Here is a 17,297-nt window from a genome sequence, read left to right on the forward strand (position 1 = left end):
GCATCATTAACAGATTATGGTCCTATCTATTCTTATCTATGTGTGTTCTTGCTTGCCTTCATTACTTGGTTGTTGCCTATTACTGTGTGTAGGGCATCACTTCAACTTGGGAGTTCGAGACTGGATGTGAGCAGGTCTAGCTCTTATCACGCGCGCGTGCATGTGTGTGTGTATAAGGTATAGGTGTTACGTGATAGCAGCTGCAGTTATTTCATTTTAAAGATCTAATTGAACAATGACTTCCTCAAGATCAAGACTTTCCTAACTTCAGAAAGCAAACATATTGAACGATTTCCTTGTGGTAATTTATAATATTTATCTAAATAACTACTATAGAGAATGAAAGTGATTGTTATTATTATTATTATTGCTATTATTCAGTTATGGACAGCTGTAGTCCTGATCACTTAGCAATTTGACTTGACATAATTTTGGCAAATCTATATATATTTAATATCAGAGTCATTTGTAATTAAAAACTGGACTGTGGCAGGGAGATGGGCTTTCACCACTATTATTTGTGCTCTAGAAATGGTAATGAAAGATTGGCCGAAAAATCAAAACAAATTTTGCCTGGGTTTCGCTGATGATTTAGCATTACTAGCAGTTGACATAAAAGAAGCAAAAACCCAAATATGCACTTCAAAACATTGCAAATAATATTGGCCTCAAAATATCATTTGAAAAAAACAGAAATTATGCCCCAAAAACCAACACAACTAAAAGAAGTTATAAATGGTAATAAAATCAAAATAGGAACTCAATTTAAATATTATGGAGAAGTAATAATGCATAACCTACTGTAAATGAAAAATCTCAATCCCAACAAGAACAAATAGATTAAATAAAGCACAAAAATGAACATGGTGCCCCTACAAAAAGAAATATCTATCAATAACTGCAAAAATACAACACTACAACACAGTTATAAAACTGGAAGCTACACATGCAGCAGAAACACTTTCACCTGAATAAACAATCAAAGACTAACAGAATTCAGAAAATTGAAAGGAGGACTGGATGAACCTGCATCAACAAAAAATACCAGAAAGATGGACAGTGGCAGATAATACCTAACAAAGTTGTGTACGAAGAGCTAGAACCCATTACAGATACTATGCATAAGAGGAGACCGGGATTCTTTGGACATACATATATATTATTTTCCATTTGTTTAACGTCGCATTAAGACATCGAAGGTTTTTGGCGACAGAAGGATGGGAGATTGGGAAGGCAGCAGCCATGGCCTTCATTAAGGTACAGACCCAGCATTTGCCTGGTGTGAAAATGGGAAACCACAGAAAACCATCTTTAGGGCTGCAGACAGTGGGGTTCGAACCCACTATCTCCCAAATGCAAGCTCACAGCTGCGCGACCCTAACCGTACGGCCACTTGCTCGGTTTTGGAGATATCTATCATGAGGATGCAGGATTTGAGACTTCTGAAACAACTAGTAGAACACAATCTTGTCTCAAAAAATACCACAACAGGATGTAAATGGATCAGAGAAGTAAGAGAGGATCTGAAGGAAATAGGCCTTACAACAGAAGAAACCACAAATAAGATAAAACTGAATACAAAACTCAAGAACATACACCACCGCTTCACCCTTACGCGAAACAAACCCTCAACACGCACATTTTCAAGCGAGGAAAGGGCACGAAGATCGAAGCGTCTGAAGAAGTACTGGGAGGACCGCAAAGCCCGGACAATCCCTTCAAAGAGACCTGAACGATGGACTGACTAAAGTGATCCTATGCAGTCATAAAACAAGAAGAAAAAAATACAGTAAGAGTTTTGTCTGTACATTTCTAAAAATTAAAATAAAAAGAATGGTATTTTTGCATCGCCCATGTCTACAATAAAAAGGAAATGCAATTTTTAGTTTTCTGCCATTTATGTATGTATCTATGCATGCATGTACGTACGTGCATAACGAGAAAATGTCAGAACAGAATATAATGAAAACCAGTATGTAAAGTCGAGGAATAAGGCATATAATATATATATATATACACACAATTTTATTTTTGCTGGTTGAAAGAGTAGCTTAGGGGAAGGCCTAAAATGTAATTCTCTAATATCTTTGTTGTTAGTGGTCCTATCGATAAACATTATATAAAAGTTTTAGAGAATACGATTTTCAGTAATTGTTACATAAGTTTGTAAACGACGCGCTACAAATTTGTAACGTCACCTAGGAGGTAATGCTAATGTAAAGGAAGACTAATTATCAATAAAGTCCCAGTAATTATTTGTGCGCAGTAGAATGAAAATAAAGAGGGGCTCAGAAATAGAGGGCCGTCAGGACCGATGATATAAAGGCAAATCAAGATAAAAGGATTACAAATAACTTTTTTTTTGAACCAGCAGAAAGATAATATATACTCTAGAATGAACAATTTAGTAGAAATACTGTACAATAAAAGAAAAGGTGGCATACAAATAGACATCAATTAATTTCTGGTAAGATTGAGAAAACTGCGAATCAACAAAACGGAGATACATAACTCCACACATTCAGTAATACCACCCATTGCGACGAAAATGAAATGTACAAATACTGTAAATATAAATTAATTTAGATCATAACAATTTAAGAAGAATTGACTAAAAATTGAAAAACTGTACAGTGAGAATGGAATATACAAATAGCTTGAATTGATACTTGGTAAGATATTTGAGTGCAGATGGTAAAAAAGAAGTGTACAAATAGATACAAATAAATTTAGAGTATAACAAAGAAGATCAGACTGCAAATTAAAAGGCTGTACAGTGAGAATGGAATATACAAATAGATATTAGTAAATTTAAGATATACATTATTTCTCAAAACATGACTGATAACAGGAGTACAAACTTGAAGAACATTAATATTTTTAAAGCTTGTAGATGAATAATAGATCTTGCAAATATAATCATCAAACCTAACAGCGATGCTAAGGGTAAACATGTGCTAGATAAATGCACTAATGGATAAATATGTGATACACACGAAAAGCGTTACAAGCAGTTCCAAATACATATTTAGAAGAAATAGGTTATAAGAAAATTTAACAAAGATGTGAGACGTGAATAAAAAAAACTTAATCCAAGGGATCATAGCACATGCTTAAAATTTATAATGATCGTAACAGGTTCCAGAATAACATGTGTGTGCCTTAAAATGTGAAACATTAATATAAAACTAGTTCCAAAGGAACTACAAATCATGATAAATTTCGTAATACATCCTTGCATAAAAATGTGAAATATGACAGGTAATCTTATACAAAATACAAAGCTAGTACAACCTATAGTATAAAGGGTCAGGATGGGAGAGATAGGATACCAAAAGAACACAACGCGAAGTGTACGTCAGATGTCCAAAAATTGGGACAAATATTTCAGGTTCCCTGTGGGAATCAACATCTATATCATCTGATGGCCAGGCAGGCATCAATTTCTGGTAATGGGACAAAGTCTCTCATCGAGCATTGGCACTGCCGGTGGCTCCAAGTAGCCTACGCAGTGGCCTCCACAGTATGCACTAGACATGCGTCTTGGTGGGTGTGCTATTTACCAACTGATGAGCCCAACTTAGCACATTGGGGCGAAACGCTGGCAACTATGAATGAGTTAGCTGGAAAATTTATAATGTCCAATAAGAGACCATTTATATTGGTATTAATGTTTTGAGCGTCATAAGTTCTGGTCCCTTGTGGAAGATTTAAAGCAAACTAAGTAAAGAAAGTGGAGAGATGATGCCAATATTCAACCCAGGTTGAACTGTGCCGAGTTTGTTTTGTTTTTTCCAGATCTTATATTCTTATCTAGTGAAATAAATGTAAGTAGCTACTCCATATTTTCTTGGTCACCAGCACTGTACTACAGTGATGTCTTCGGAATATCAAGGATAACCAGTTCGGACTGAATAATTAAAAATTATTCGACTCTGATTATTAATCAAGATTTTAAAATATGAAAGGCGTTAATCATGTATTAGACATTATTTTCAGGGCTCTAATTAAGTCAATTAGCTGGTAACATTTCGGTTTCAGTAATCTCCTTTGTAAATTATATTTAACAGAGATAAATCTCATGGAAATAATATGTAAAACAAATGAGTTGGAAATTGTTTCTGGTGGCTATCCAGTAATTCTTCGGCAGCCATGTTCCTTTTGCTTGGTCATGTTATCTAGTTACCATGGGTTACAGTTGTAAACTTTAAAAGGGGTGTGGCCTCTGCTGACACTGGAGTAGGTGAGCTTTGACAATTGAGTCGTGACTGTTCTGTTTGATGTTGGGCTTGGCATTTTGAATTGAGTTGCCTGAATCTGTGTGTAATACCATTTTAATTTAATTGCTATCCTAAATTAATACTGACTTTGGGAGTTATTACCTACTTGGAGTATCATTGTGTGTTTTCTTCCTGACAACAAATTATTTTTACCTTGTGGCAATATAATATTTGCATTTCTTATCAGAACATTGGAAGTCATGGAGAGACAATTCTCGACTCTGCATAAATCTGTAACATTTCTAAGTTATTCATCCTATTCAGATTAATTGATTAGGGTGATGATGATGATCATCATCATCATTTCTTCGCTCCAGCAAGCCAGGTCTGGTTGTGTATGAGCCTCATCCACAGATGCTGCTCATATATGTGACACCAGTTCACTTCTCTAATTTCAAGGTCCTTCATTATCTGTTTTCCCCAAACATAACGAGGTCTTCCTCTTGGTCTCTTCCCAGGAACATTGTGGTCAAAGTATGTTCGAGGAGTCCTGTGAGGGTTCATTCTTTTCATGTGACCATACCATTGCAATCTCTTCACTTCTAGAGTCTCCAGCAAGCTTCTTTCCAATCCAAGCTGTTGTCGGATATCCACATTCCTTATTTTATCAATTTTTGTTTTTTGTATACAAGAACAGAGAAAGATGATAAGTTCAATTTCAATCTTCAAATAACTGATTATGTCACTTCTCGAAGACATTTATGTCCGGTATGTATAGTAATTTAACAGGGTCGACCTTATACCTTATTCATTTTTATTTTGAAAAAGTTTCAAAGTTTACTAAATTATCCATTGTAATTTTCAAATAAGTTTCCGAACTTAATTATTTGTTATAATTTTAAAAGAAGATTCAAAAGTTAATGATTATTTTTAATGGATTTTAAAATTACTAGTAATTAAAATTTTATTCTGGTATTCCGGCCTATTTCTTTTTTAAGTCAGTATAGTTGATCTGCGTTACTAATCCACCTGACCTCAGGGTCCAGTTTGTTTTAATCCATTCACGCTTCTACCTTGGGACAGTTTTGGTAAGTATTTTTCCTTCTCTCGTTGTGATTTTATTTATGCGAAGGTCCCATGTTGTCCAAATACTATCGCTACTGAATACCTTGGAGATATGCGATAAGTATTAGTTTCTACTGCACAATCCATTGTGGACAGCAACCTGTGCCAAGAAATGAAACAAATCTTATTTTACAGTGCGGGGACCTGTTTGTCAAGACCACTAAAGGTCCTAACAAGAGTGATGAATCAACTTGGCCGTGCCTTCACTCTAATACAGTACAACCTCAATGCATCGTTTCCGGAACTGTCGTTTTCCTGCATGCATCGTTCAATTTATTCAGTCCTGAACAAGTTCCATATAAACCAATATTAAATTTCCCCGCATTTATCATTCCTTAAACCATCGTTTTTCCACATTGATCGTCAAAAAATTACTAGTCCTCGGCCACGATTTTCCTGCACTGATTGTTTATGAGAATAATATACGCGAACGTTTATTTGAATTTAAAGCGTCATGGAATAGCGGTGTGATGGTATTCAGTGTACCAAACCTCCTCAGAAAACCTTTTGGACTGGTATCTACAGCATTAGAAATTTGTATCAATGAACTTTGACAATGAACATTGGCGTATCTCATTTAGAGTGAAATACCTTGCCATTTTCGGATGATATTTGACTTTTCCCTTCAACTTGATCCGCGCAGTGCTACGCTCTTTGTTTAGCCTTTTGAACTCTCTATACCGCTTCAGGAAAACTAAGCACGTGTTGCGAGCTGCCTGGCGAAGCGGCTCTGCTTAGCAAGCAGACGCCTTCACTTGCAGGCCGGCAGCCATCATGAAGAAGGGTTCGTGTCTGTTCGGCGCGATGGCGTGGCTGTGGGGAATTGACCCCGGATAAGACTGATTTACTACGGGCATTGTAGCCCATTAACTTTGGTGGAGTTGTTCTTCCTTTATATTTATAAATCCACACTGGTTTACCTGCAATTTTCTTCTAATCTCTGCAGTTTCGACAATGGGAAAGTGGCGTCCTTTGAGATTGTGTAAACCGCTCCTGGTATCCTGCAAACTGTAAGTTATCTGTTCGTTTCTTTAAAAACCACGAAGTGAGTGTTCTTGAAGAAGAAAAATAGGATTCCTGACTCAGTGGAACTCTAAATTGAACCTCCAATACATTGCGTCTCAATCTGATAATAATAATAATAATAATAATAATGATAGTAACTTTGGTGTTGAAATGAGTGTTTGTTCGGCTAATAACTTCAACTGTATGACCAAAACTTCATCTAGGCTTCTGGAAAATGCACTTTATCGATGTTCTAAAAAAAAAAAAAAAAAAAATTAACTTCACTTTAATATATGTAAAAATTGTTTGGAAACGAATTAACTGTTAAACAATGTGTTGTTGAACTAAGGTGGTTTTCGCAAGGTCTTGTTTAAATCAACTTAACCTTTCTAAATTTTATTCTGATCGTCCTTGTGATTTTGTTTAACCTATCTGGTCTGCTTATTTCCTTTGGCATTTTTTCTATTTTGAACAGGCCTGTTTCGTTACGCCCTGGCTGGACACGTCGTGTTGTTGCCATAGTGATGTTGATTGATGGTACTGTTGAAAAGGGCTTGCAATTGCTTGTGTCTGGGTGTGGTGTTTTTGGGTACTTCTTACCCGTGAATTTTTAATGGGATTTTGGATTTTCAGTTTTCCCTTGCTCTTATTATTTACTTTTGGCCCACCTATTGATTTGGTGTGTGTTTTGGGTCGTTCGTGTTCTTACCTGGAAAATTATTTTACGACATCGCGATAACCAACTTAGACGAATTCGGAGTCAAGCCACGCAACGACTCGTTACCTGAAAGGAAAGTACTTTCCCGAAACTGACAAGTTGTAACTAGCGCTAATTGGTAGTAAGTTTCTTTTTCATTTGTAGTATTTCATCATAAGTGGCCGGTCACATGTTAGAGTGTAACTTGGATTGAAACTGGTTAATTAATTTCTTGGAGAACAACTCACCTTAAATTTAATCATTTCCCTTTGGTTAACCTAACTAATTCAATTAGTCCTTTTTAACTTATTGGTTCCCTTTTAGGGTTAACCTAATGAATTGAATTAGTTAATCATTAATTTTGGTTTTCCTCTCAGTTAATGTACTTAATTGAACATTTGTTTATTTTGTGCCTTTGAGTCTCCTTAATTATCTTAACTACTTAGTATTCTTTTATCTCCTCCCTTGGTTGTTAAAATTAATTTATCTTTATGAATTAAAGTTACCTTGTGTTTAAAGAATCGTGTTGATTTTCATTTCGTGAACTGATAGAGCACTGTAACTGTTTAATTTAAATTTTGTCCACAACCTTAAGCTACTCTTCCAATTTCTTTAAAGGTAAGTGTGTGTTTCTTCTCCGATTTGCTGTTCTTCGTGATGTGTTGATGATATTTTCTTGTACCTTGTCACTCCTTGGTGTTCGCTTATATTCCCTGCTGGGGGCGAATAAACAATCAACCTTCTCACCCTTTTGGTGTGTTAGGTTATAAACCCATCGTCCCAGGGGGTTTTGTGGTTGCCCTGAGGATGGTGTCGGTTTGAGCATCAATCTATTATACAAGAATGTACCTACTACAAGCGATTAGGAGTTTCTAAGCTTGAGCAAGTTTCGCGGCTGGAGCAGCAAGGTTAATGTAAGCTGGACTGATTGTTTACGTGCAACCACACTGTATAGGCCTAACCACACCTACAAGCCACTTGGTGCCAAGCCGTCATTGTGCTGTTTCGTTTCAGTCCGAGTGGACCTGTGCTGTGTCTTGGTTGTGTGCGACGATTACAATTTTATCTATCGTTCGTAATTACATTGTTTTTCTCATTTCAGTTCCTGACATGTCACGTCCCATGAAAAAACTAAGAACTCTGGAAGAACGACTAAACATTACAGAAGTTGAATCGAATCCTTTTGAAAAACGAGTAGATACCGCTAAAAGTCTTGGGTTAGAGTCTTCAACTTTAAACTCCATATTTGCTAAGAAGAATGAGATAAGAGAGCAAATTGATAAAAGTGGCAGTTCAAGTAAAAACAGAAAAACTGGTAGAGAATCTACAATCGCTCAGCTGGAGAATATTTCTTTTCACTTGGTACCAGCAAGCAAGGGCTTCCAATATCTCTACAGATGGAACCATATTATGGGAGATGGATAAGAAGGACAAGAAGATAGCAGCAAGATTGATAATTTTACTGCATCGAATGGATGGATTGCTCAATTTAAAGTGCGACATGGATTAGTCTTCAAGAAGGTTTCCGGAGAAAGTGCTTCTGTTGACACGAAAGCTAAGGAACTGTGGATCGAGAAACTGCCCTCGCTAATGGATAGATACGAACCTTGTGACGTACATAACGCGGACGAGACTGGAATTTTTTTTACAATGTCCTTTTGGACAGAACACTGGCGCTGAAGGGTGAATCTTGCCATGGGGAGAAAAGTTCAAAAGAAAAACTAACCATTCTGCTGTGCGTGAACAGTGATGACAGTGATAAGAGAGTGCAGTCATAGTGCATTAAGTCATTAAAACCACGCTGTTTTTAAGAACACGAAAAAACCACCCATGATGTATCATTCAAACAAAAAAAGCTTGGAAAGGTCATTTGATGCCTCTATGGGTGCACAAGGAAGAAAAGTCACGCTCTTTGTGGTTAATTATGCCACTCATCCAAAGGACAAGTCATTTCTTCGCAATGTGAAAGTTGTGCATTCCCCCCCCCCCCCCAAATTGTACCAGCATGTTGCAGTCTCTTGATTTTGAGGTAATAAATTGCTTCAAGCAACTATACTGTAAGTGACTAGTGCAAACTGCTGTGTGCTTGTTGGATGTCAGGAAATAAATTAGCATGAAAATCAATTTACTACAAGCGATCCATTTCACAGTGGGAGCTTGGTGGCAGGTATCCCAGCCAACTGTTGTGAACTGTTTCCATAAAGGTGGTTTCAGCTGTCAGCTAGGCACAGCGGAAATAGACTCCGCTGAAAGTTTCTGTGCTAACAGTGAAGATAGTAATGACGATGCCTTTAATGAAGACTGGGAACAATTAAAGAGTGAAAGTGACACTGTCCCCATTGATTTTGAAGACTATGTGCCGATCAAGTCTCATGTTGCCACATGTGGAGCGGAAATAGTTGAAGAGCTGTGTGATGATGGCGTGGGGGAGAAGAGTGATGAAGGGGAAGACAATCATAATCCGGAAGTCGTCAAGAGTTTCGCCGAAGTGCATGCCACCCTCCCTAGCCAAGGTGAAATCCTTTATGTACTCTGACAATATCAGCAATTGTGAAGAAGAGAACATTATGCAAGTAGAGAAGGCTTTGTTTCGCCTGAAACGCAAAGATTCAACGAAACAAAAAACAATAACTATTTTTACCAAAAGGAGGAAGTAATAAAATGACAGAGATATGAAATTGCATCATTTTTTTTACATTTATAACAAGATTGATACACATTAAAATTAGCATCATGTAGAATTACTTACATGAAGCAATATCCATTATTACCTGTCATCTGTTTTGATATATTATTACGTCTATTTGAGAGACAAATGAAATTAAAATATTATGTCTATACAAATGAATGTACATAACCTAACCAATATTACAGTGTTCTGTTAAATAACTAGATCAGTAATAGTGACGATATTGTTGCCAAAAAAAGATCAAATGCTGTAAGTTTTCTTCGTATATTTGAATTAAATAATAACTTTTCACAAATTTCAAGAGTTTCTTCCGCCACTGCTTTCCAGTATAAACACCGAATGAATGTTTGCTTTTGAACTGAACAAGTGGCAATTATTCTATTCTAAGAATTGACAAAATATTACAAACACCACTATTAAAAATGCCTTCGAATTGGTGCCTATGTTCATTCTTCCCAAGATAACGAACAACACCCCCTGTCCACTCTACAATGCATGGATTACAGTTCGTCAGTGGGCAGACTACTTCATGCTCATGATTACAATTTAAATGTCCATAATTAAGTAATCTATTTTTCACAAATCGATTAAACAATTCATGGATGGTGAACTGAGAATGTACACCATGCTTCTAACAGAGTCTTATGTACAATAAAGAACAAAACAACAGAGTGAGTTGGTCGTGCGTTGAGAGTCATGCAGCTGTGAGCTTGCCTTCGAGAGATAGCGGATTAGATTTCCACCGACGGCAGCCCTAAAGAGGGTTTTCCAGGGTTTCGCATTTTCACACCTGGCAAATGCTGGGACTGTACCTTAATTGACGACACAGCCGATACCTTTCTAAACCTAGCCCTTTCTCATCCTTCCGTCGCCGAAAATCTTCCAAAGTGTTAGTGGAATGTTAAACAATTAGATGAAAAAAAAAAAAGAAGTCTACAAACTTTCTATTTCAATTCTAATTAATGAAGAGTTACACATTCTTTGAAATAGTTTCTATTTTGCTGAAAATGCAGGTTATCGCCGTAATATCCACTTATAGTAGTAAATTGCAATAAGAAAACAGATCTTAACGGTTTTCAATTACGGGATGTACGGAAAAGTGAAAAGAAATGCCATAAAAATGCTTATTATTTCCAGCATTTATATCATTATTGCAATATTTTGAAGCATAAAGAAATTATATTCAAATACAGTAACCGTATTTTATTATTTTGCTTTCCCCTAATTTTTTATGATACCCGCATTTAGCATCCATCGTAATTTTCCTCCTCCCCCTTGATTGACAGTAAACTGACTAAGCTCACATAATAATAATAATAATAATAATAATAATAATAATAATAATAATAATAATAATAATAATAATAATAATAATAATAATAATAATAATTATTATTATTATTATTATTATTATTATTATTATTATTATTATATTTGCCTTTATTTGTAGTGGCGAAGTTAGGACTCATGGTCCTCTCTTACACTTAACCACACTTCATTAACAATGTACATCTGAGAGCAATATTCATAATCTTATCTTAAAACTACCATTACAAACTAGAAACAAAGTATGAAACAAAATAACAAACTCTATAAATATTCTTAGTCATGTCTTAAAACAACTATAGTTACAAATTAAAAGTTGAATGACACAAAATACCATAAGCACAGTAAACGTACATTCATACACACATTCACTCTACCAGATTCATTCAGCCTGGCGGCACACATTGAGGAGATGCTCACGGCAAGACAACTTGAAGGAATTTAAGGAATTTATGGCTCTAATGTTGTAGGGGAGAGAATTCCATATTCTAGCTCCATTTGCAACAAAGGAACGGCTAAATGCTGCTGACCTGCTGAGAGGGATAGCAAGTGTACTGGCGGAGCGTGTGTTATGCTGGTGGAAAGAGGATAGGTAACTGAGTTGTGAAGATTAGTATGGGATATTCTCTTTTAATACTCGAAAGATTAATACTGCCACGTGGAGGTTTCTATATTGTTCAAATTTTAGAAGGGAAAGTTGTCGATAATAAGGGGTAACATGAACATCATAGTGTAAGGAAAATATAAATCTAATACATGAGTTCATAGCACGTTGTAATCGGTTTAGTTGTTCTCTCGTGACATCAATTAGTACTACGTCACAGTAGGAAAATATAGGGAGGATAAGAGTATTTATAAGCCTAATTCTCATGTTTAGTGGCAGCATATTTTGATGATATTTTAGTGGGTGAAGGGACGCGTACACTTTTCTACAGATATTTGTAATGTGCTCTCCCCAGTTAAGATCCTCATTTATAATTACACCAAGATTTCTTACCGAGTTTTCGTACGGAATAATTTTACCAGATAAAGTTAGTGGAGGAATGTTTTTGTTTTTTGCCGCACTGATTTGCTTCGTCTGCCCAACAATAATAGCTTTAGATTTTGATGGATTAATTAAAATACAGTTTTCATGAGCGTATGCACAGATATTATTTAAGTCAGAGTTCATATAACCTATTGCTTGATTGATGTCTGAAATTTTGGAATGTTAATAGATCTGTAGATCGTCAGCATACAAGTGGTATTTACAGTGACTTAGCCGTGTCGATATATCGTTGATATAGATAACAAAGAGAAGTGGTCCAAGTACAGAGCCTTGTGGTACTTCTGAATATTTCATTACCCATTCGGATGACCTATTCTGAAGAATTACGCATTGTTTCCGTTCCGTAAGATATGAGAGAAAGAATTCCAGAGCTGTCCGTCCAAGGTGAAGCGATTTCAATTTAGCAACCAGTACGTCTATATTTACTGTGTCAAAAGCGCTGCTAAAATCAAGAAGTGTAAGTAACGTCACCTGCCTTTCGTCCATAGCACGTCTCATGTCGTCTGTAACTTTCAGCAGGGCAGTGGCCGTACTGTGTCCCTTTTTGAAACCCGATTGTAAAGGGTCAAGTAGTTTGTATTTATTTAAATAGTCGGTTAATTGCATGTGTACTATGCGTTCAAGAGGCTTGGAGAGAGATGAAAGTATGCAAACAGGTCGATAATCTGTTATAAGTACAGGTGAGGAAGTTTTGGGAACAGGATTTATAATGGCATTTTTCCACATTTTTGGGAAGAGGCCACTTGTGAGGCATGTGTCGTATATATGAGTAATGGCGGGAAGAACAATGTCAATGATATGTTGTATTATGAGTATGGGTATTTCATCAGGTCCTACAGCAGATGATGTGATTGATAATACCTCGCGTTTCACGTCAATCTCTGTGACTTCGCGAAATTCAAAGAATGGCCTATTTGGTGGTGGCTGGTTCAGAAGTGATTTTATAGTCTGTGATATTATGTGTATTTCCGGTTTAATTTTTATTTCAGAAAAATGAGCATTCAATCTCTCCAGAGAGATGTCTGGATTACATGGCTGGGGCAAAGCTTTCCCAATTCCAATGGAACGAAGTTGTTTCCAAGTGTTTGACACATTTAAATTTCCAGCCAGGTGATTGTAAAAAGAAAATTTCTTATTTCGAATTATTACTTTAATTCTATTCCGAAGTGTCCGATACTGTTCAAGCTCACTGGAAGAGTGTGTGCGTCTGTAGAGCCGGTGTAACGCGTCACGGTGAGACATCATTTGTTTAATGTCATCGGTCAGCCATGGAGAAGGAGGTCGGGAGACTTTGGCCGTACTTGCTTAATTTTTTGGCCAGAATGAGGGTTACAGCCCCCTGCCCCCCCCCCCCCCCCCCCCCTCATTCCACTAAGTCCCACAATTTTAATTCAAGAAATAAAGGTAATGAAACAAATCAGTAACATTTTTTTACTTACCCTCAAAATCTTTACCATCCTTGTTTTTAACATAATAACCATTAGCTTCAGCATCAATGTGTAGGAAGTAAGAACCATCTCTCTTGATGTGAGGGTCAACAATTGCCACCATTTTCCTGCCTTTAGAAGTCAAATTGTTTATCATCTCCAAAGGTTGTGAAAAGCGGACTTTGTCCCAAGTGAAGTACCTGAAAAGTTACAGTATCATATTTGAACTATCACAAACATTGCTCTTGTTCAGTATCTTGAAATAAATCCATAAAAAAACCTTACTTCTTGCCATCTGTGTGCTCAATGTCCAGCCACATCGCATCCATAGGAATGTCATGCTCATCAAATTTGTTATCCACGTTCCTAACATCATCTTGGTCATTGTAGTTCCATCGTGACTGATGGTAAGCTAATGCAAAGTACTGAAACAAAAGAAAATTGTGTAAGCTTGCAAAAGCAAAGAAATAAGATGCAACATTGAATAGATTAACCAAATGTTTAAGCTTCCCTTGATTCCCTTGAAATGTATTATTATTATTATTATTATTATTATTAGTGAGTGACATCTTAGTTAGAGTCAATAACAAGGACTTCAAATCAAATGTTAAAAATAGAACTGAAGGATATGAGAAGGCGATGGGTAAATATATGGGGAAATGGAAGGCTTACCAGAGTAATAAGATCAGCACGGAATATAAGTAAGGTGCCTTCTGATCAGATGAAAGCAGTAATTGCACCTAGCTCTAAGCAAGCGAACAGGAAGTACTGTGCAATAACTATTGAGATATTTCATTGATAAATTTATCAAGCAAGGTGTTCTCTGCAATTCGGTTATTTATATGTTTAATTACTGTGTCTTTTAGTGAGGTCAATGGCTGAGAGTAAGTTGGATGAGAACCATTCTGTTTTCAGACCACAGAGAGGCTGCTAGGATCAGATTTTTGGTATGAACCAGGTAACTGAAAAATGCAACGAGGAGAATAATTATGTTTCAAAGATCCAGAGAAAGCATATGACCGAATACCAAGGGAAAAGAGGTTAGCCATGTTCACAATTGGGCTACAGTGAGAACTGTTGGTATAATGAGTTCTTGGTTCAAGGTACTTGCGGGGGTTTAGACAAGGCTGTAATCTCCCTTTCTTGTTGTTCATAGTATACATGGATGACTTACTGAAAGGTAGAAAATGGCAGGGAGGGATTCAGTTAGGTTATTTATTTAATCGTATGGTGATTATAACTACAAATTTATAAGTCCAGGTCCAAGTGTTTCAGCCACTCTACAGCACTTTCTGAAAGATGAAACAGGTCGCTGGGTTTTCCGGAGTAGGCATGAAGAGGGCAGCGCAGGATGACATGGTCCATGTCTGCTCCTCCTCACCGCATTCACACAATGAGAATCCATCCAACCCCACTTATGACATAAGAAATTGCAGTGTCCATGCCCAGTTCTCAGTCTGTTGAGGCGACACCATAGTTTTCTTGGGAGGTCGAATCCCTTCATTTTCTGGGTTGGGTTTAGGTCATGAGCAATTGTTCCAGATGTTGAAATTGACCACTCATCCCGCCAGCTCTTGTTTAGATTAAAATTATCCCTCAAGAGTCGGCCGGCGAGTATACTTGCTGGTCTCCTAGATCGAAGTTGTCGTGGCGAAGGGTAACAAAATTCCTGGTGAACTGGTAATGCTGGAGATGACCAGATCTTTGCTTCTCTCAGCAGAACTTCCTTTCTCCTCAGGTGGGGTGGTGGGATATGACTAAGTACGGTTAACCAGTGGCGCGGTGTTGACTTTACAGTACCAGTTATGCAGCGCATGGTATCATTCAGCTTAGTATCCACTTTATGCACATGTGCATTTTCCAGCCATACCGGGGCACAGTATTCCACTGTAGAGTAGACAAGACTGATACCCGTTAATCGTAAGTAGTCAGCCGAGGCTCCCCAGGAACTGTGCAGGATGTTATTCCTTGTAGCGATTTTGTGAGAGAGCTTGGTGAGATGTTCTTTGTAGCTCAGAGTTCTGTCCAGTGCGACTCCTAGATATTTCGGGAACAGGTTATACTTTAGTTTTTGACCAAGGAATAAGACAGATGGCTCATAGTTCGAGAGTCGGTCGCTGAGATGAAAACATGAAAACTCGGTCTTAGAAGCACTTCGAATCAAACGCCAAGACTTGAAGAATGTTGCCATTTTGACCAAGTCTGCTGAAAGAATGCCTTCTCCATCCTCAAAATTTCTGCTCTGAGCTACCAGTGCAATGTCATCTGCATAGATGAACTTAGTAGCTGTGGTTGGTGGTAAGTCATGGATGTAGAGGTTGAAGAGAACTGGGGCCAATACTGATCCCTGTGGCAGACTTATTTAATTTTCTTTTGTGACTTTTAGAATCACCTAAGAATACTACAAACTCTCTCTCACAGAGCATGTTGGAAATTAGGTTTGCAATTTCCAAGCAGGGAATTACTTCCAGCACTTTAATAATTAGTCCATGTCATCAGACAGTATCATATGCACTTGTCAGATCAATAAAGACAGTTGTTGATTTTAACTTCTTTTGGAAGCCTGCCTCAATGTGAGTGATAAGAGACAAAACTTGATCAGTGCAGCTACGATTTCTTCTGAAACCAGCTTGCTCTGGGGGACTTACAGCGTCATTGAGTGGTGCTATCCTAGGGAGGAGGACTCGTTCCAAGAGTTTATAAGTGCAACTGAGAAGTGCTATTGGGCAGTAGTTTTCAGGTCTCTGCTCTGACTTTCCAGATTTCAGAAGGGCGATCACCTTTGACCGTTTGAACTGCTTCGGCAGGTTGTTAGTCTGAAGGTTGTAAGTAAAAAGAGAAGTGATCCACTTTATGCTATATGGACCCATATTTCAAAGGAATTTGTTGAAGATATTATCAGGGCCAGCAGCCTTACCGGTCTTCAGCATTTTGATAGCAGCTTCAACTTCTTGAATAGAGAATGGTCTAGACAGTTCCTCATTCTTCTCTGTTCCATGTTTGAGCTCAGTGAGCTTACGTTTCACTTTTCGTGTGGCATTTATCTCTCTTGGCTCGGGTGACTTCAACCATTCTATTTGCAATGGCATCTGGGCTCAAGTTAGTGCACGTGTCCCCCGGGTGGTGCTAAGCGACCAACAGCGACATAAGGTGATTGAATTGAACGACATAATGTATCAAACTTTTGGAAATAACGGTTCTTTTCAGAACCACTCAACAATAGACACTGAACCTTCAGCCCGTATTTTCCAACTAAATATTGAATGCTTAAGTCGCGCCAAGTGTGAATATCTTAGAAAACAGCTGAATAACCTCGACATTGATATCGTCAATATTCAGGAGATGCACACAACAGATGAACAGGACTTTGATAGGCTATACCCTAGTCGACGCTATCCACCATCAGCAGTATGGAATTGCCACCTACGCCAAATCCAGTTTTACAGGAGTTCAGTTAGGTGTAAATGTGGTAAGCAATTTGGCCTATGTTAATGACTTGGTCTTAATGGCAGACTGTGCTGAAAGCCTGTAATCTAATATCTTGGAACTTGAAAAAGGTGCCGTGAGTATGATATCCATATTAGAGTTACCAAAACTAAAGTGATGTCAGTAGGGAAGAAACTAAAGAGAACTGAATGTCAGGCTGGGAACACAAAACAAACAGGTAGATCAAGCGAAGTATTTAGGATGTGTATTCTCCCAGGATGGTAGTATAGCAGATGAGATTGAATCAAGATCAGCAAAGTCAATGTTAATCGCA

At 37.5% G+C, this 17,297-nt stretch overlaps 1 protein-coding gene across 1 annotated transcript in view; it reads right to left on the reverse strand.

The window, feature by feature from the left end:
* Positions 1-17,297, reverse strand: part of GCS2alpha (glucosidase 2 subunit alpha) — a 152,664-nt gene that overhangs the window by 62,743 nt on the left and 72,624 nt on the right. The window contains exons 8-9 of the mRNA XM_067151611.2: positions 13,823-13,962; positions 13,550-13,737 (exon numbers count right to left, since the gene is read on the reverse strand). Coding sequence (XP_067007712.2) covers positions 13,550-13,737; positions 13,823-13,962 — 328 coding nt within the window. The remainder of the gene's footprint in view (positions 1-13,549; positions 13,738-13,822; positions 13,963-17,297) is intronic.

The sequence above is a fragment of the Anabrus simplex genome, chromosome 7, assembly GCF_040414725.1.
Source record: "Anabrus simplex isolate iqAnaSimp1 chromosome 7, ASM4041472v1, whole genome shotgun sequence".
Taxonomy (NCBI): domain Eukaryota; kingdom Metazoa; phylum Arthropoda; class Insecta; order Orthoptera; family Tettigoniidae; genus Anabrus; species Anabrus simplex.